The 20642-nt window shown below is 39.9% G+C and overlaps 1 protein-coding gene across 6 annotated transcripts in view; it reads right to left on the bottom strand.

The window, feature by feature from the left end:
• Nucleotides 1-20642, bottom strand: part of ZBTB40 (zinc finger and BTB domain containing 40) — an 82607-nt gene that overhangs the window by 35028 nt on the left and 26937 nt on the right. For 2 of the 6 annotated variants that reach the window (XM_017534483.2, XM_017534487.2), the window contains exons 2-3: nucleotides 5895-6659; nucleotides 5003-5136 (exon numbers count right to left, since the gene is read on the bottom strand). In XM_017534483.2, the coding sequence (XP_017389972.1) occupies nucleotides 5003-5136; nucleotides 5895-6591 (831 nt within the window). In that variant the 5' untranslated portion in view covers nucleotides 6592-6659. Of the gene's footprint in view, nucleotides 1-5002; nucleotides 5137-5894; nucleotides 6660-9161; nucleotides 9401-18925; nucleotides 19023-20642 lie in introns of all 6 variants that reach the window. The other 4 variants (XM_017534484.2, XM_037740638.1, XM_017534485.2 and 1 more) reach the window with 4 other exon arrangements.

Below are 20642 nucleotides of genomic sequence, written 5' to 3'. Positions count from 1 at the left end.
AGTTATCCACTGTGTCTCACTGTATGCAAGTCTTGTTAGCTCCATGCTGTTCTCCATCTATAGCGCCTCTGCTGCCTGCAGGTCAGGAGGCAGACGCATATCAGGAAACACAGAGGAGAAAACCGGAAAATGTCAGTGCCAGCGGGGGCTCCAGGGAGCATCCTGTTCAACCCCTACCTTGCCTTTATCTGTTTGTTTTTACCCATGTGAAAACCTGCACAGAGAGGCAAAACAACTTGCCTGAAGCCACATAACAAATAAGTGGCAGTGTCGAAACTTGTTAGTGCTGATGTACAGAAAAGAGTTAAATAAATGTTTCCTAAAATGTAAAAAAAAAAAAAAGAAAAAAAAAGGCCAGGCATGGTGGCTCATGCCTGTAATCCCAGCACTTTGGGAGGCCAAGGCGGGTGGATCGTCTCAGGTCAGGAGTTCAAGACCAACCTGACCAATATGGTGAGAAACCCTGTCTCTACTAAAAATATAAAAATTAGCCAGGTGTGGTAGCGTATGCCTGTAATCCCAGCTACTCGGGAGGCTGAGGCAGGAGAATCGCTTGAACCCGGGAGGTGGAGGTTGCAGTGAGCTGAGATTGCAACACTGTACTCCAGCCTGGGTGACAAAACAAGACCCCGTCTCAAAAACGAAAACAAAAACAAAAAAACCCTAGCATAAAAACTGAAAAAAAGTATGAGTCTAGCTCTAAATCAAAGTTTTACTCAGCTCAGCCAGAGGTCAGAAGTGACCTCTTGGGTCACCACCTGCTTTTCTAATGGATAAAAGATATTATACTGATATAAAGACAGGAAGAAGACATGTTCCCATCCTAGCACCCAAGAGATTTCTCCTTAATAAGTTTTGGCTTTGGTTTCCCACAATTCAAGGAACCCAGCTTTCTCTCATATGTTGCTGCAATCACTGCTCAGGGGATGGCTTTGCCACCTTTCATCATTGATCTCAGGAAATAAAATAATCAGGACATTGGTTCATGGTGCCCTCCTTAAACTCAATCCTGCCCAGTTGCACACTCCACAGCTGTGTTTCAGAAAAGGAGTGACACATCCAGTAGACTATTTTTAATGTTAAGCTGTTCCCAAGTTATGATGATTAACTAAGAAACCACCAATCACAGGACACCACTCAAAGCTCTTTGGGAGCTAAAAATGTATAAACAGAAAAACAAAATGCCCCAAACAAACTTCAAAATTGTACAGAAATGTAAAACAATGTTGTTCCAAGTGAACAGCTCTTAAATGCACTCAGTGCTGAAGCCTTATGGTGAAATCTGTAACTTGGTGACTCCTGCGCATACCTCCTCCAAAATAATCACACATGTGGCAGGATTTCTCTGCTGTCAAGATACTCTTTAAGGACAGGGATTAAGTCTTATTGAAGTTTCTTTGCCCAGCAAGCAGCTCAGTCTGGCACATATCAGTTGCTCAGTAAACATCTGCTAAATCAAAGGGTAAGCAAGTGAGGAAAATGGGTATTCGGTGGCCTCTCATGCCACTGAAAGGTGCCAGCACAGACATTATGACACCTACCATCACACACTAAGAGTTCTGTAAGCCACTCACTTCTCTAGCTACGCTTTCCAAAATGTAGTCTACAGATTCCAAAACAGCAACCCATGGGGAGCCTGTTAAAGATGTAGATTCCCAAGTTCTACCACAACCTAAGAATCAGACACTGTGGAAATGAGTTCTGGAGGTATACATTTTAACAAGCACCTCAGATGATTTTTCCATACATAGTTAGAGACTGGTTGCTTCATACTAGACACAACCCCTGCAGTACGGGAAGCTACTTCCTCTACAGATTGTTCTAGAAACTGATTGCTTCAGACTAGACACTGCCCTTGCAGTTTAGGAAGCTACTTCCAAGTGGATGGTGGTACCTATCTGAAAGCATGCCTTACAAATTAAGCTTAAAGTAACAGAAAACCATCTCATGTGTCAGAGAAAATGGCCACAGCACCAGGATATTATAAGGCATTCAGTGAAAAGGGGGTTTCAAGGTCTCTTAGGTGTAAAAATACTGAGTTAGGCCGGGCGTGGTGGCTCACGCCTGTAATCCCAGCACTTTGGGAGGCCGAGGCGGGTGCATCACGAGGTCAAGAGATCGAGACCATCCTGGTCAACATGGTGAAACCCCGTCTCTACTAAAAATACAAAAAATTAGCTGGGCATGGTGGTGCGTGCCTATAATCCCAGCTACTCAGGAGGCTAAGGCAGGAGAACTGCCTGAACCCAGGAGGTGGAGGTTGCGGTGAGCCGAGATCGCGCCATTGTACTCCAGCCTGGGTAACAAGAGTGAAACTCTGTCTCAAAAAAAAAAAAAAAAATACTGAGTTAATGTATAAATAAACAATAGCAGTTGTTACCTACTGAGCTCCTACTGAGTGCCTGGCATTTTACTATGAGTTTTATATAAAGAATCTTAATTCACAATGACTCCATGATATAGGTGATAGCATCCCCATTTTACAAATGAGGACACTGAGGCTTACAAAGATGAAGCTGCCTAAGGTCACAATGCTAGTAAATGGTAGCGCTGGATACATGAATTGTATAGCCACACAATGGGGCATGATTCAGCAATAAGAAGGAATGAATGCACAACAGCATGGGCATACTTCTCTGTAGAGTTCACAGAAAAAGGAAAAAGGAAAAAAAAAAAAAAAAACATGGATGAATCTCAAGATACTTAACGCTGAATGAAAGCCAGACAAAAAATACATAACCATATGACTTCATTTATACAATACTCTAGAAAATACAAACTTATGTACAGTGACAGAAAACAGACCAGAGGTTACCCAGGCCATGGGTAAGTGGAAGTGGCAGGAGAGAGGGAGTACACAGGGACACGAAGAAACTTTTGGGGGTGATGGAGATGTTTACCATCTTGACTGTGGTGATGGTTTCAGGGCTAATAACAAAACTGATCACACTGTACACCATAACATGTACAGATTACTGCATGTCATTCATAGCTCAATAAGGCTGTCTGAAACAAAGTACGAGAGAGAAAGCGAGTGAGAGAGAGAGAGAGAGAGGGAGAGAGAGAGAGAAGTGGAAGCCCAAGTACAAAGCAGCATCTCCCCAACTCCCTATTTAACCTTATGTTCTTAAAGTATCTTTTCCCTTTTCTCCTTTCTGAAGTTCGAAGATTTATTATGGACTGTAACAGAATCGGTTTTAAAAACAGCCATCAAGTGATTTGCAGAGCTTCTGCTCTGATCTCTAAAACTGAGGAAGAAATAACATAAGCCTATAACGATCACCAACAGCAAATCAGTGTTCTTTTAAGGTACTATTAATGATATTGCCATCAAAAGATTAGAACAAGAAATGGAAAAAAAGAAAGACATGTTGGATGGATCCATGTACAACAGATGGATTTCTTGATCACCTGTTATATGCCATATACTTTTAGGTACCAATGTTAAAAAAATACATAAGACACATTTGGAATAAGTATGGAGGTTGCTATAATGCCACCATTAAAGGTGACATTAATAACTTGAGTATTGCTGACCTAAGGAATAATGTTACTCCTCTGTAGCCAAAGTTAAGTGGAAAGGAAGCCTTAAGAGAAAATGAAGAGGTGTGTCTAGAAGCTATCAAGGTAACAAGCTAATGACAAAAATGATGGATTGAACAGTAAGAGAATGTGCAAGTGCAAAAATAAAAAACCATAATGTCCTTCAGCATAATCAGTACAAAGAGTACCAAGGATTTATGACTTGAAACCTCCCAAAGAGAGTCATCAGGGTTAGCCCAGCCTTGTAAATAGCTTGTCTCCCAAGAAAACAATGTATAACCAACTGTCAATTAACACAGCTAAAATAAATACTAGACCTTGAATTTGTTTTTTAAAAAAAGTAACTTGCTATGAATCAGGAAAACATTTAATTATTAGAAGGCATGTATTACTTGGATTAATACAAAATTGCCTACAGCATCATGGGAGGACCTATCCACACCTACCCCCCCACCAACAAGAGGAGCAAGCCTGCTGGGGCAGTGCCCTCTCACTCTGCCAGCAGCCTCTAAGAATGGGAACGTAGGGCTGGGAGGAAAAGGAAATAAATGGAGTTCTAAATTGGTTGTGGAGTCAAATTCTGCAGGGTCAGGTGTGAAGAATCAGGTATTGAGGGATCAAACACGTGGGAATGCGTCTCAACTGAGTTACTTAAAAAAAGAGGTCAGCTAAGAAAGCATGATGGCCATCTGGCAGTTTTCTGTCAGGCAATTCCTAAACACTTGCACATATATGCATCACTTTTACCCTGTTGGGAGGCAGTATAACTCAGCGTGGAAGGGAACAGCTCTAAAGTCAGAATGCTGAGGTTTGAATTCTGGCTCAGGGTCATATGAGCTCTGTGACCTTTGCCAAATTACACCGCCTCTTTGAGAACGTTTTCTCATCCATAAAACAGAACTTAACAATAATACTCACACTGATGATGTTTGTGAAAATTAAATGTGATAACACATATGCCAAGCTTAATACAGGAAGTATTCAATAAATGTTTACCATTACTGTTTTTATGTCTGAAAATGCCCACTGATATTCCTAAATATTGGATGCATTTTATCAATAATTTGTAAGTTTATATAGAGTCCTTTTTCATTCATGTTTTGAGTATCCGTTGTTTTGTTTTAATTTTAATTGTTTAAGTCTCAGGTTTGGGGTTATGCATGGCTACCTTCTTAATTTTATCTGTGATTACTCAGGAGGAAATGGTATGATCAGTTAAGCATCCTGGATCAAAGCTGGTTAGAAGCTGGGATTCTCCTGGTGATCAAAATGTAACTTCGTTTTGAAAGTATCTTGCCTAGTACTTTTGCAAGACTGTCCTTTAGGAAATAAATGTCAAAAAAAATTAAAAGTTTCAAAACATTGAAACCCTGGGCTATTTCTGCCCCATATGGAAAGTTAGTAAGGTCTCCTGAGAACACTAAACTAGCCAAAAAGTACAAAACTCAGAGGTACCTACCTCCTTCTGTGGACCTTTAATTTCTGAACACGCTTCTAGTTTTTTTAAAACATCTTGGGTAACCATGAGTGCTTCTGAGAAGATACTTTCATTTTCTAGAAGAAAATTCAGCTGGTCATGTTGCCTTTCACATGCTAAATGTAGAACAAAATAAAACAAATCAGAATTCGTTGCTTGAAGTAAATGTTCACAAGTTTAAGCTGTCTGAGCACATTCAGGTCACATACTGCACTTAACTCATCTCTAGCACATTAGTTATGAATGACAGACATCTCTTACAGCTTTCTCCTTTGTGCTGTCCTCAGCCTGGTTAAAATAACAGATAATCAGCTGGAGGCTGGGCACAGTGGCTCACACCTGTAATCCCAGCCCTTTGGGAGCGGAGGCAGGTGGATCATGAGGTCAGGAGTTCAAGACCAGCCTAGCCTATATGGTGAAACCCTGTCTCTACTAAAAATACAAAAAATTTGTCGGGTGTGGTGGTGCACGCCTATAATCTCAGCTGCTTGGGAGGCTGAGGCAGGAGAATAGCTTGAACTCAGGAGGCGGTGGTTGCAGTGAGCCAAGATCGCACCACTGCACTCCAGCCTGGGCGACAGAGCGAGACTCTGTCTAGAGAAAGAACAACAACAAAAGCCCAGATAATTATAGAAATGGCACATCATTATTCCAATACTGCTTTTCTGCTCTGGAGCTCATCTTTGGACTTTCAATGTTCAAAAACACAGACACTTTTAAAAGAAGAATGCCCTAGTACGGTACTGCACTGAATTTTGGTTTTCTACCTAACGTGGTCTTTGATAAATTTATCAGTGAAACATTAAAACTGATAAAGATCATTGAATCTGGTAACTGAAAACAGAAGGATGGATTATAAAGCAATGAATGTCACCTGGTTCTGTGCTTGTCTCCTTTGCCTCACTAGAGGTTTGCACAGCCGGGGAAGGGGAACAAACTTCAGCTGTATTAAGAGTCTCCACTGGGGTTTCTGCATTCCTCTGGCTCTCCTGGGCTATGGGAGAATTCACACTCATCTCTTGTGAAACTGCATAGACTGCTTCCTCGGTCTCAGCTTTCACAGGGCCCCCTGGAGTGGCAGAAACCTCTGGGGCAGAATGAGGCTCTCCAGCACTTTCGGACGAAAGGATTTCCACTTGAGGCTTCTCTGGTTCCTTCTTGAACGTCTCTGAGGATGGCGCAGAGACATCCCTTACCACCTGACCCTGAACAGAGCAGTTTACAAGGCTGGTCAGAAGGTTTTTGCAGCTAACAGCCACATCGAACATCTGCAGACTGTCTGCTAAGGAGATGATTTTGGAGAAGTTGTGCTTGCCCACAGGTAGTTTGCCCGTGTACATCATTTCTAACAAGAGGGCAAACTCCTCGGGGCTCACCACAGATGCATCAATGGAGATGGTATCCGTGTTATCCAGCAGGGTTTTGAACAGGAGGCTGGCAGCAGCCAGGACAAGTTTGTGAGCCCTGAAGTAAATGGTACCAATGGAGATGGTGCAATCACAGAACTGCTGCTCCTTGCACAGAGTGTAGAGCTGCTGCAGCAGCTGCCGGCTGTAGTTGGGGAGCTCCATCGTGCCAACTCTGCCCCAAGAACTCCTCTTCCTCTCTTCTCCTACAGTCTGCCTTGGGAGGACAGGCCCTAGACAAACCCACAAAATACCAGGTTAAAACTTCACAAACACATAGGAAAGGCCTTGAATGAAATGCTAAATGAACAGAAAGGCATTTCACTCATTCATTCAACTAATGTTGCTTAATGGGGAGAGACAGTATGCCAGGTATACTAAATCAATAATGATCGTTATCACTATGTGTTTAAATATATGAAAGGGACTGTGCATAATTCTTTGTATGGACGATCTCATTTGAGTCTCACAATGACTCAGTGGAAAAGGTATTATTCCCTCCCCATTTTACAGATGAGATTAGAGCTTTAAAGGACCAAGAGAATTACCCTAAGGAAAAACAGCCATCTCATTGACTTCAAAGCTGTACCATTCCTGCTCCCAAGGAGCTCTCAGCCACCCAGGAGATAAACATGTAGACGGAGACTTATAATACAGTGTCCTTGGCCTATTCAGTCTAGCCCTAACAATGGACAGAGATCATCATTCTCTTCCTCTGACAATGCATTTGTCGCCTGGTTCTCTTACTCACTCACTAGCCATTCCTTCCCAGACTCCTTGGTTGGCTCCTCTGCACCACTGCAGCCTCTAAAGCTTGGAGTGCTCGAGGGCCCAGTCAGCCCACTTCTTCCCTTCCCTCTCTTCTGATTCCATAGCTTAGAAATATCACCTAAATGCTGACAGCTTTCAGATTTACATCTCTGGCTCAGCCTTTTCCTCTGATCTCTTGATGTAGGCCTCCAACTACCTACTCAACATCCCCAGTTGGAAGCCTGGTTCCTGAAACGTAACATATCCAAAACTCTCCCGCCACCTTCCCCACTTCGCAGCAATTATGTCCTTCTAGTTCTTCTTCTAGTTCTTCCAGACTAAAACCAAGTCATCCTGGACTTTTGTTTTTTTCTCATACCCTATGTCCAATCCTTTATAAATCCTGTTGGCTCTACCTTCAAAGTATATCCAAAATCCAATCACCAATTTCCTTCACTGGCCCCACTCCAGCCAGTCTAAGCTGCCATCATCTCTTACCTGATTACTGCAGCAACCTCCTAATTAGTCTCCATACCTCCATCCTGCCCTACTGCTACAGAGCTATCTACTTAACGCACGGCCAGATCTTGCTGCTGCTTTGCACAAAAAGCCTTACATGGCTTCCAGTCTTAAAGTTCTTACAATGGCATAGCAAGCCATTCATCATGATCTTGCTGCCATTGGCTCCTAACCTCATCTTCTACCACTCTCCCCCTCACCCATTCCGCTCTGAGCACTCCACCTTCCTTGCTGACCCTGGAATACACTAAGCATGCTCTGCGTTCTCTGCCTCAGGGCAGAGCATGCTGAGTATATCTGTGCCCGGCTGGCTGGCTCATTTCTTCCACCAGCTCTCTGCTCAAAGGCCATGTGAGCAGTAAGGCCTTCCCTGACCATGTTCTTTCAACACAACCTCCCCTCCAACCTTAGAACACCCTGCTCCTTAGTTGGCTTTGTTTTTCTTCATAGCACGTATCACCTACTGACATGCTATATTTTCATTTGTTATTATCTATCTTCATCCACTAGAATGTAAGCTCCATCAGGGTAGGAATTTAATTTTCTCAGCTGCTGTATCCCAGTGCTTAAAATTCTGTTTAACACAAATACTATTGATTAGTTGGTGGAATGAATGAAGAACTAAAAGGAAATGTAATGATGGATTCGTACACAGAAGCACAGTTTGTGGGGTAGGGGAGTCCAGGAGTTAGAGTCAAGCTTTGAGGGAAGAACAGCTGACCTGTGTCTTAAAAGATATGGAGGCACAGATGAGGTAAAAGGAATGGGAGAAAGAGGCAGCCCTGGCAGGCACGCCTGCATGAGGCACACAGATAAGAAAGCATACCGTGTGGCAGGCAGGAGGATTAGCAGCTGAGATTATTACTGGAACATAAGGCAGGGAATAGGAGTGTTAAGAGACGAATCTGGAGAGGCAGGCAGGGGTCATGGCCACAGAGGGATATATGGGCCATGCTTACGAGCTTGGATTTTATCCTAAAAGCAATGAGCAGCCATTGAGGGGTTTGAAGGGCTTTAAGCAGCAAAGTCATGTGGTAAGATAAGCATTTTAAATGTATCACCTAAGTCACGTGTACAGAATGTGAGGGGATAAGGCTGGAGACAGCTCTGCTATTGCAGGAGATCAGGAGAAAATCAATGAGGGTTTCAAGCAGGAGAACTGGTAATAGGAGAGAGCCGAAAAACACTGAGAAAGCACAGCTGTCATGATTTCGGGACTGGAGGGATGTGAAGAAAGAAGGGAAACAATTCCCAGGTTCCTGGCTTGGTGAGTAGGTGGATGATAAGATGATCCAGATAATACAAGAACACACAGTTTAGGGGAAGAGACATCCAGTTCAGTTTTGGGTTTGAGGATCTTATCTTTGAGGATCTTTGAGGAAATTATATAATCTCACTTGCATAAAGAAAAAAGTACACTAAGAAAAGGGCAGAAAGACATGTCAAAAAAAAAAACCAGTCATTACCTTTGTTAGAGGATTATGGATGATTCTCTTTCCATCTCACCATTTCTACATTTGCTGACATTGAAACTGACAGGTAAAAATATAAATAAAAATATTTCAGAGTTTCAGTTTCCATTCTGGCATGTCAGGAGCTTAGAAGTCGCCACGTCCTAAAAGTAAACAAAGCTGAACAAACTGAGAAATCAACAAATCTTCTTTAATTCATCAGAGAAGAAAGGTCACAGGGCAAATCACTGTCCCTAAAAAGAGAAACAAACAGGCAGACACAGAGAATCACAACTTAATGAACAAAAAACACAGGCCAGGTGCAGGGGCTCACGCCTGTAATCTCAGCACTTTGGGAGGCCAAGGTGGGCGGATCACTTGAGGTCAGGAGTTTGAGACAAGCCTGGTCACCATGGCAAAACCTTGTCTCTACTAAAAATACACAGATTAGCTGGGAGTGGTGGCGGGTGCCTGGAATCTCAGAATCCCAACTACTCGGGAGGCTGAGGCAGGAGAATCACTTGAACCTGGGAGGCGAAGGCTGCAGTGAGCCCAGATCACACCAATGCACTCCAGCCTGAGTGACGGAGGGAGATTCCGTCTCAAAAAAAACAAAACAAAAACAATATATGAGCAAAAGCCTCTGTAGGGACAAGTGCCAGGTTAAGAAAACCTGAACTGTAATCAATGAATTGCTGGAGGATCAGTGTGCACAACTCTGAGAGTTAAAAATTCTGGGAGGACTCAGTCATCAGGCCCCCCAACACTTCTGTGAGCTTTACCTCCTAGAGCTCTATCAAGTCCTCACAATGAATACTGAAGAAAAATCCCCTCTTGTTTCTAGCAGTGGGAGAGGGAAAAGGAGCCATTTTGAAATCTGCCAAAGCACTCTCTTTTCACCAAGGTCAGCCTTCAAGAAAACTATTTTACAAGAGCCTAACTAGCTACAGTTTTATCAGAGCCTAACCTACCTGGAGAAAAACAAATACCCAATTCCAGCTCCCTCCAGCCATCCTGTATCATCTAGGGAGCAAAAAAGCCTGAGGGCTTTTGGGAAGTTCACAGCCAGGAGCAAAAGCTCACCAAAAGATTGAGACCTAATCCCAGGACTACAGAAAGCTTCTCCTCCCCTACACCCCACTACCACATCACTAAAGGCCTAGCTATAGCAGTTCCTTTTATGCAGTACATCATGTCCATCTTTCAACAAAAAATTACAAGGCATACTAAAAGGCAAATAAACACACAAAACCAGAAAACAGTTTGGAGAGACAGAGAAAACTTCAACACCAGACTCAGATATAGCAGGAATGTCCGAATTAGCACACCAGGAATTTTTTTAGACTATGATTAAATAGCCAGGGGCTTTAATGGAAAAAGTACAAAATATGTAAGAATAGTTGGATAATGTAAGCAGAGAAATGGAAATTCTAAGAAAGAATCAAAAAGAAACGCTAGAGATAAAAAACACCATAACAGGAATGAAGACTGCCTTTGATGAGCTCATTAGCAGACTGGGCACGATTGAGGAAAGAATCTCTTAGCTTGAAGATGTAACAACAGAAACTTCCAAAACTAAAAAGCAAAGGAAAAAAAGATTTAAAAAACAGAACAGAATATTTAACAGTGGGAAGACTAGAAAAAAAAAATAACTAATGCAAAATGGGACACCAGAAGGGGAAGAGAGAAGGGCAGCAATATTTGATGCAATAATGAGTGAGAATCTCCCCAAATTAATGACAGACACCACATCACAGATCCAGGAAGTGCAGAGGACATCAAGCCTAGGCATATCATTTTCAAGTGTCAGAAAATCAAAGATGGCCATGGTAACAAAGAAAAAAAATAGACAATACAATTTATTAATATCAGCATCACTGTACACCCAATAGACATTAAAAATATAAGTCCACAAATACAACCTAAATAAAATGATCCCATTCCTTGAATGATGCAATCTGTCAAAACTCACACATGCAGCAATAGACTATCTGAATAGGTCTATATCTATTAAAGAAGGTGAATCCATAATAACCCCCCCAAAGTAGAAGCAACAGGCCAACATGTATTCACTAGTGAGTTCTACCAAACATTTAAGAAAGAAATTATACCAATTTTCTACAAACTCTTCCAGAAGATAGAAACAGAGGGAACATTTCCCAACTCATTATTTGAGGCCAACATTAACCTACCACCAAACCACACAGAGACATTACAAGAAAAGAAAACCACAGACCAGTATCTCTCATGAAGGTAAATGCAAAAATCCTCAACAAAATATTAGCAACTTGACTCTAACAACGCCTAAAGAGAATTATACATCATGGCCAAATGGAATTTCTCACAGGTATGCAAGGCTGGCTCAACATTCAAAATCAATTAATGTAATCCATTGCATCAACAGGCTAAAGAAGAAAAGTCACATGAAGAAGTCAACAGAAAGATGCAGAAAAAGCATCTGGCAGAAATCCAATGCCCATTCATGATAAAAACTCTAGCAAACTAGAAATAGAGGGAAACTTCCTCAGCTTCATAAAGAACGTCTATAAAAAACATACAGCTAATATCATTCATAATGGTAAGAAACTCCAAGTCTTCCCACTGGGATTATAAGCAAGGCTGGGATGTCCCACCCCACCACTGATCTTAAACACTGTACTGGAAGTCCTAGCTAATGCAACAAGACAAGACAAGGAAACAAAAGATATACTGATGGGGAAGGAAGTTAAAACTTTGTTTGCAGACTGCATGATTGTCTTTATAGCAAATTAGAAATGACAAAAAACCTCCTGGAACTAATAAGAGATTATAGCAAAGTTGTAAGACATAAGGCTAATATACAAAAGTCAACTCTTTTCCTATATACCAGCATTAAGGTAGAATTTGAAATTAAAAACACTTTATACTAACACCCCAAAAAGTGAAATACTTAGGTATAAATCTAACAAAATATGTACAAGATCTATATGAAGAAAATAGCAAAGCTCTGATGAAAGCTATCAAAGAACTAAAAAAATGGAGAGATATCCCATGTTCTTAGATAGAAAGATTCAATATTTTCAGAGACTTAGATCTTCCCTCATGACCCAGAATAGCCAACTTAGTATTGACTAAAGTTGGAGAACTGATACTAACTTCAACATTTACTATTTTAAAGCCATAATAATCAAGACAATGTGATATTGGTGAAAAAAAGACAAGTAGATCAGAGGAACGGAACAGAAAGCCCAGAAACAGACCCACATAAATATAGTCAATTCACCTTTGACAAAGGAGCAAAGGCACTAAAATGAAGCAAAGAATATCTTTTCAACAGATGATGCTAGAACCAACTGGACATTCACTACAAGAAAATGAATCTAGACATAGGCCTTACCACCCTTCACAAAAATCAACTTAAAATACATCAGAGGCCTATATGTAACATGCAAAACTATAAACTCTTAGAAGTTAACACAGGAGAAAACTTAGTTGACTTTGGGTATAGCAGTCTTTTTAGATACAACACCAAAGGTACAATCTATGACAGAAATAATTGATAAGCTGGACTTCATGAAAAATAAAAAAACTTTTGCTCCATGAAAGACAATGCCAAGAGAATGAAAAGACAAGCCACGGACTGGGAGTAAATATTTGCAAAAGACACATCTGATGAAGGACTATTATCCAGAATACACAAAGAACTCTTAAAACTCAACAATAAGAAAACAAACAACCCAATTAAAAAATAGCAAAAGACCTGAGCAGACACCTCATCAAAGAGGATATACAGGTGGAAAACAAGCATATAAAAAGATGTTGCACATGATATGTCTTTAGAGAATTGCAAATTAAAACAAGATACTATCACACAACTATCGGAATGACCAAAATCCAAAACACTGGCAACACCAAATGCTGACAAGGATGTAGAGAAACAGGAACTTTCATTCATTGCTGGTGGGAATGCAAAATAGTACATTCTACAGATTAACAGTTTCTTAAAAAACTAAATATATTCTTGCCACATGATCCAGCAATCACATTCCTTGGTATTTACCCAAAGGAGCTGAAGACTTATGGCCACACAGAAGCCTGCACATAATCCTTATAAAGCAGTTTTATTCATTATTGCCAAAATTTGGAAGCAACCAAGAAGTAGATATAATAAATAAACTGTGGTATATCCGGATAGTAGACTATTATTCAGTGCCAAAAAGATATGAGATATAAAGCCATTAAAAGACAGAGAGGAAACTTAAATGCATATTACTAAGTAAAAGAAGTCAATCTGAAAATGCTACATACTTTATAATTCCAAATGTAAGACATTCTAGAAAAGGTAAATATATAGATGGTGAAAAAGACCAGTGATCACCAGGGGTTAGAGAGGGAAGAATGAATAAGCAAAGCACACAGGATTTCTAGTGCAGTGAAGTCATTCTTCATGAATCTACAATGGTGAATACAAGTCATTATACATTTGTCAAAACCCATAGAATGCACAACACCAACAGTGAACCCTAATGTAAACTATGGACTCTGGGTAAGAATGATGTGTCGATACAGGTTCATCAATGATGAGAAATGTTCACAAGGTCAGGAGATCGAGACCATCCTGGCAAAATAGGTGAAACCCTGTCTCTACTAAAAATACAAAAAAATTAGCTGGGCACGGTGACACACGCCTGTAGTCCCAGCTACTGGGGAGGCTAAGGCAGGAGAATTGCTTGAACCCTGGAGGTGGAGACTGCAGCGGGCCAAGAACGCACCACTGCACTGCAGCGTGGGCGACAGTGCGAGACTGTCTCAATTAAAAAAAAAAAAAAAGTGTACCACTGTGGCATGAAACATGGGTGCTGGGAGAGGTTGTGCATGAGTGGGGAATGGGAGTGGGGAGGGATCTACAAACTCCCGTAATTTCTGCATAATTGTGCATGTGCCTCAAACTGCTCTAAAAAATAGTTGATTCATTAAAATAAAAAGTTCTGAAATATATATAAATTTTTCAGTTCTAACTACCCCAAGCCCTGTCTAGATACCATGTATCTAATATTGTTGGGCATTCATGAATTCATATGATTTTTTTCGGCTTGTTCAAAGAGAATCTTTGAGAATATGTACCCCTGCTTTTTGAAAACAGTCTGTTTTAATCCGTATTATAAAAATGCACATATATTTTTAAACAAATGAAGAAACAGTCGTAGGAGGTAACTGACTTTCTATAATAGCAGTAGTTCAAGCAGGGGACTAGAATTTGTATCTCTTGGTGTTTTATGGAAAGAGGGGGAAAAATTCCAAAAGATTTAAAACTAGAAAAAAAATTTTTTTAATTTCAAATTAATTTAATATTTGAGAAAAATCTGAACAAGAATTCAATTTGCAAATAGTAAAAGGCCATAAATGGGTACTGGTGAGGTTTTTCTACGAAACAAATTATATCAATGTAATGTGATTTTTTTTTTTTTTTTTTTTTTTTTTTTTAAGACAAGACATAAATCTTATGGATTACAGTAAACCAAAAGACTTACCTGGACATACATTAGATCTTTTTAAACACTTCTTTCTTATTAGTAAGAAACAAGTGACTGGGATTATATTTTCAGGATAGACTCAAACTTAAAAGGTTGCTTTTAAATTTCTGGGGAGGGTACCCACATCAGATTAAACAAAGAACCACCCAAGATGCAGAGGGAGATATTTAGAGCATCATGTGGTCAGGGCTATTTAATATTTTTGTGAACAAGTGAATTAGAAGAGAAAAAGGAAAACTTCAGCAGAATGAGCAAATGGGCAAAGTTAAAAAGAAAACTGAACCTAATTATCTGGCTTACCAATATATAGATACAAAAAAGATGGTTACAAGCTTGAGCAATAAAAGGGAAATGGAAACAGTTAAGGCCTAAAACATCCAAGGGTGGTCCATGGCTACACAATGAATCTAAGTTGGCAATGTCAGAAATTGAAAATTTGCTAAGATTAATGCAATGATAATTAAAAAAGAGACGTTTGGCAAAATGGCACACTGGGCTGAAGTAAATGGATCGTTTTCACCCACTACAAACACTGAAATGCTGGATAAAACGTAACAAAAATGCTTTTAAAATACGTAGGCTTGGGGCCGGGCGCGGTGGCTCAAGCCTGTAATCCCAGCACTTTGGGAGGCCGAGGCAGGTGGATCACGAGGTCAAGAGATCGAGACCATCCTGGTCAACATGGTGAAACCCCGTCTCTACTAAAATACAAAAAAATCAGCTGGGCATGGTGCTGCATGCCTGTAATCCCAGCTACCCAGGAGGCTGAGGCAGGAGAATTGCCTGAACCCAGGAGGCGGAGGTTGCGGTGAGCCGAGATCACGCCATTGCACTCCAGCCTGGGTAACATGAGTGAAACTCCGTCTCAAAAAAAAAAAATACGTAGACTTGACAAAAAATTAAAGAAAAGAAATCCCTAGGTACCCGAAATGAAAGAAACATCAAAATCAAAGCTAGAACAGTAAGTGGGAATTGAGACCATGGTGGCCCACAGGGGTTTCAAACTCCTGTACAGGCCCTAAGCTGGGAGGAGGAAGCATTAATGCTCACGTGGAGACTGCAAATGTAGCTTCAGGCAGGTAGAAGGTGGGGAGTTAGCACTGAGACCCTTACATAAAGCCCAGAGCCTCAAATATCTAACCTTCCTTGATATGCACTCTGAAAAATCTCTGCTCACTGGCTCAGGGAAACAGCAATAGAAGTTGCTATCTAGGCCTTCAGCAGGAGAAAAGGTAAAATGCATGCTTATGGCCATAGAGAGGTATAGCATCCAAACTTACATTCTGTATCATATAGGAATCTCAAGTCAAGAAATTAACATAAAAACTGGTCTCTAGCATGCAGCAGAAAAAACACAGGGACTCACACAGAGAAAAACATAGAAAAGAAGTTCACAATTACCAACCACGTGAGGAAGACTTGGATGTGAAAAGTAAATCTATAAAAGCTAACAGTAGAAAATGCCAGAGAGGACCTTTGAAACAGGTAGGCAAAGCCAGGCGTGGTGGCTCATACCTGTAATCCCAGCACTTTGGGAGGCCAAGGCGGGTGGATCACCTGAGCTCAGGAGTTTGAGACCAGCCTGGTCAATATGGTGAAGCCCCGTCTCTGCTAAAAATACATTAGCCAAATGTGGTGGTGTGCATCTGTAATCTGAACTACTCAGGAGGCTGAGGCAGGAGAATCACTTGAATCTGGGAGGCAGAGGTTACAGTGAGCTGACATCTTAGCAAGACTCCGTCTCAAAAAAAAAAAGAAAAAAAAAAAAAAAAACCAGAAATTCCTATATATCTTAGGGGAAAAAAATTGAACTACAAGACAAAAAAAACAGGGAAACTGGCTAACAAGTAGTAACGGTAGTTGTTATAACAGGAATAGCAGCTAACATTTATATGATGTCTCTTACAATCGGAGGTGCTTTATATGCTTTACATACATTAACACATTCTATTCTATGAACACCTGATGAGGTAGATGCTGTCACTATAGTCTTACTCACAGGGAGACTAAGGCCCAGAGAGGCTGAATAATTTCTCCAAGGCCTCACAATAACATGCAGTAGAACCTGGATCTGAATCAAATCGATATAGCTGTTCTGGAAAAGCAATTTGGTAATACTTGGTGAGATATGTTGTGCATATATGCCTCGTGACCCCGGTCATTCTCCTGCGTACGTATCCTAGAAAAATTCTCAGATAGGTCTGTAGGAAGTTGTCAGGAAGATTACTGGAACATGGTTTATGGTAGAAGGGAAATGAGAGGCAATTTAGATATCTACCACTAAAAGACCATCTAAGTAAATGTGCAGGATATATAATATGGAATACCGTGCACTAGTCAAGAGAAACAACTTGTTATTCAGAGAGAAACACGAATAGATCTTAAATATCCAGTATTGAATGAAAAAATAAGAAACAGGACGAGATCTAGAGCACAATGCCATTTATGTAAGTTACAAACACATAATCAAAATAATACTATATATGAGATATGGTTACATGTGCAGTCAAAGACATTTTATGAAATAGAGTGGGTACCTACAGAGGGAGAGGGGAATGGGAATAGGAGTTGGGAATGAGGTAGAAAAACAAAACAAGAAAGGCCCTATCTAGACAGATAAATGCTAGAGGGCCACAGAAGAGGTTCCCTGAACCTTCCTAAAAAGGCAAAAAATAAAAAGTCACATGAGGAAATGAATCACGTAACTTCACTATGAAGAAAAGTCATTAGATGCAGAAAAGAAGAGAAACGACATCTCAAAGAATTGAAAACTAAAAATTAAAGATTACTATGAAAATGCTATAAATTAATTGTGTTTCATTTTAATAAACAGGCAAAATGAAAGGAAGTCATAATGAAAGAACAAGATAGTATGAAAAACAGAATAGGCTGATGTGTAAAAGAACCAAAAGAACTTACAGGGCTACAAAATTAAGTCACCGAAATCCATCAATAGATGAATAGATCAGACATAGCTAAAGAAAAAATGTGTGATTAGGAAGAAAAGTCTGAGAAGATTGCTTAGAAGATAGTAGTTAAAAAGACAGAAAATATGAAAAAGAGGTTAAGGGACACGGAATATAAATAAGAGAGCCAAACATGCATCTAATAGGTGTTTCAGCTGGAGACAATGGAGAACATGTGGGAGAAGTAATTTGAAGACGTGTGGGTTCCAAGAAAGATGAGTTTTAAGAACAAAAGCTTCAAAATATCAACACAGAAAAAGAAATTTCAGCAAATCACAAGAAACATATCACTTACAAAAGAACGACAACTAGACTGATAACAGACTTCTCATTAATAATAATAAATGTAAAAAGAAAATGGAGCAACAGTTTTCAAATATTAAGGAAAATGCCAATCAACCAAGTATCTGTATGATAAACTATCAGGTCAGGCTGATTTTTTAAATAAACATAAAAGACTCAGAGACTGTCACTGAAAGAATTACTGCAGGAAGAAAACTGAACCAGAAAGAAGAGATAAGTGTGTAAGGAAAAAATAGCAAGCAGCAAGCAAAAGAATTATTAAACCTCATATCCAAATAAAACTATTAAAATCAGAAAGACTGATAACCATATGCTGGTGAGAATGCTGGGTGACCAGAACTCTCATATACTGTTGGTGGAAGTGTAAAACGGTACACCTGCCTGAAGAACTGACTGGCAATTTCTTATAATGAAGACTGAACTATTATACATGCAACAACATGGATAAATCTTAAAAAATATGTTATGTCAAAAAGCAAGAAACAAAAGAGCACACACTATATGATCCAATTTATAGAAAGCAGAAATACAGGCAAAACTAACCTACCATAATAAAAATCAGACCGTGGTTCTAGACGTAATGTGAGCAGGAAAAAAATCAAATGTAAAGAGATACCAAGGAACTTTCTGGGAGAATGGAAATATTCTACATCTTATTTTGGGTTGCAGTTACAAGAGTAGATATTTGTCAAAACTCTTCAACTAGAACACTTAAGATTGTTGTAATGTAAATTAATTATATCTCAATTTAAAAATTATTTAATATGTTAATATATCTAAAATGCACCGGCTTTCAAAAATGAGTATGGAAAGGGGAGAGTAAAAACAAAATAGAATAATGATAACATAGTAGCTACCACACATTGAGTGCTTACTATGTGCCAGGTTCTGTGTACATTCACTCATTTAATCCTTTCAACAACCCTATGAAGTGGGTACTCATCACCTCCACTTTATAGGTAAGAAAATTAAGGCACAGAGAGGTCACGTAACTTACCCAGGGCCACACAGCTAGTATGTGTCAGAGTGAAGTTCAAAATCGGGCAGTCTGGCACGGAGTTCTGTACTGTTAAACACAGGAATCCACTGTCTCTCTGAAATTAAAAATCCACAACACAAAAGGTGAGAGAGACTAAAGTTAGGGTGTTCTAAGAGTCAAGGATGACAAAATAACACCTATAGCCTTTGTTAAGTAAACTATGCACATTCATGTGCAAGGCTATAAGGGAAAAGAAGCTGAATATTTACAAACAAGAGGTATAAAAGATAATAAAGAAAATGTGATTAATCCAGTAGTAGGTGGGAAAGGGGAAGAAAGTAAGAAAAGTATGGTAAACAGAAAACAAATTAAGATGGCCAGGCACAGTGGTTCACACCTGTAATCCCAGCATTTTGGGAGGCTGAGGTGGCAGGATCACTTGAGATCAGGGGTTTGAAACCAGCCCGGCCAACATGGTGAAACCCCATCTCTACTAAAAATACTAAAATTAGCTGGGCATAGTGGCAGGCACTATAATCCCAGCTACTTGGGAGGCTGAGGCAGGAGAATCACTTGAACCTGGGAGGCAGAGGTGGCAGTGCACTCCAGGCTCTGTCAACAGAGCAAGACTCCATCCCAAAAAAAGAAAGGAAAACAAATTAAGATAGAAGAAAAAGTCCAAATATATTGGTCATCACAATGAAGAAACATTAAACTCTCTTGTTAAAAGGCAGAGATCCTCTGATTATATTTCTTAAAAGCCAGCTCTGTGATACTTATTAGTGTGTGGTTGTATTTATACTTAAAACAATGCCTAGCATACAGTAAGCACTATATGTGTTAGCTCTTATTATTGGCACTGAGAGAGGCTATGAAATCATCCTCATTAAGTATTTATCTGTAAATAAACAATTAAACTAGAATCTTTACATAGCACTTTCAGGAACACAAGTCTGTTATTAAATAAATATATATGATCATGAGGGATACACTAGTGATTTGGGGGCCACTGAAATACACTATAGAGGCGAAACTGTATTTTGCTCATCTCACAAATGAAACGTAAAAGTCTCTAATATATATTTTACTTGTTTCTGCCTTTCTTTGCAAGGAAGTAAATGGAGGAGATAGAATATAGCACTAGTTGTCATGTGGTGAAGTGCGCTTTCCAGAGGTAAGAAGCCATAGTTATGAAGTAAGAAGCCATAGGAACACTGTTATGTTGGAATCTCTAAGTCCTGTAGACTCGCGTGTAGAAGGAACCTAAATTATGTTATTAAGTACTTACTGAATTACTAGGCTCGGGAAAATTGTCGAAAGTCCCATGGGAAGAACGTTTAAGCAACAGAAGAGTACCAGAAAGATGAATGTTCCTCAAAGGAACAATATTAAAGCCTCCAGAAAAGACTATACTGATATAGAATAAAGATACTTAGAAAGAGGAAACTTAATTGGCTGAACCAAGTGCTGCATAATGACCCAAAACACAAATGGGAATTTAACACAAAGTAGAAACTAGGCCAGCTTTCTAAAAGGAGCACAAAGAATATTTATTCATTTAAATTTTTATTCTGTCTACTTCCAAAAGCAATTTGAAAGTTTGAGGGCTGGGCGTGGTGGTTCATGCCTGTAATTCCGGCACTTTGGGAGGCTATGGTGGGTGGATCACTTGAGCCCAGGAGTTTAAGACCAGCTTGGGCAACACGGCAAAACCCCATCTGTGAAGAATGCAAAA

Source organism: Cebus imitator, unplaced genomic scaffold (genome assembly GCF_001604975.1).
Source record: "Cebus imitator isolate Cc_AM_T3 unplaced genomic scaffold, Cebus_imitator-1.0 Scaffold87, whole genome shotgun sequence".
Lineage (NCBI taxonomy): Eukaryota > Metazoa > Chordata > Mammalia > Primates > Cebidae > Cebus > Cebus imitator.
This window is presented reverse-complemented; position numbering and strand designations above follow the sequence as displayed.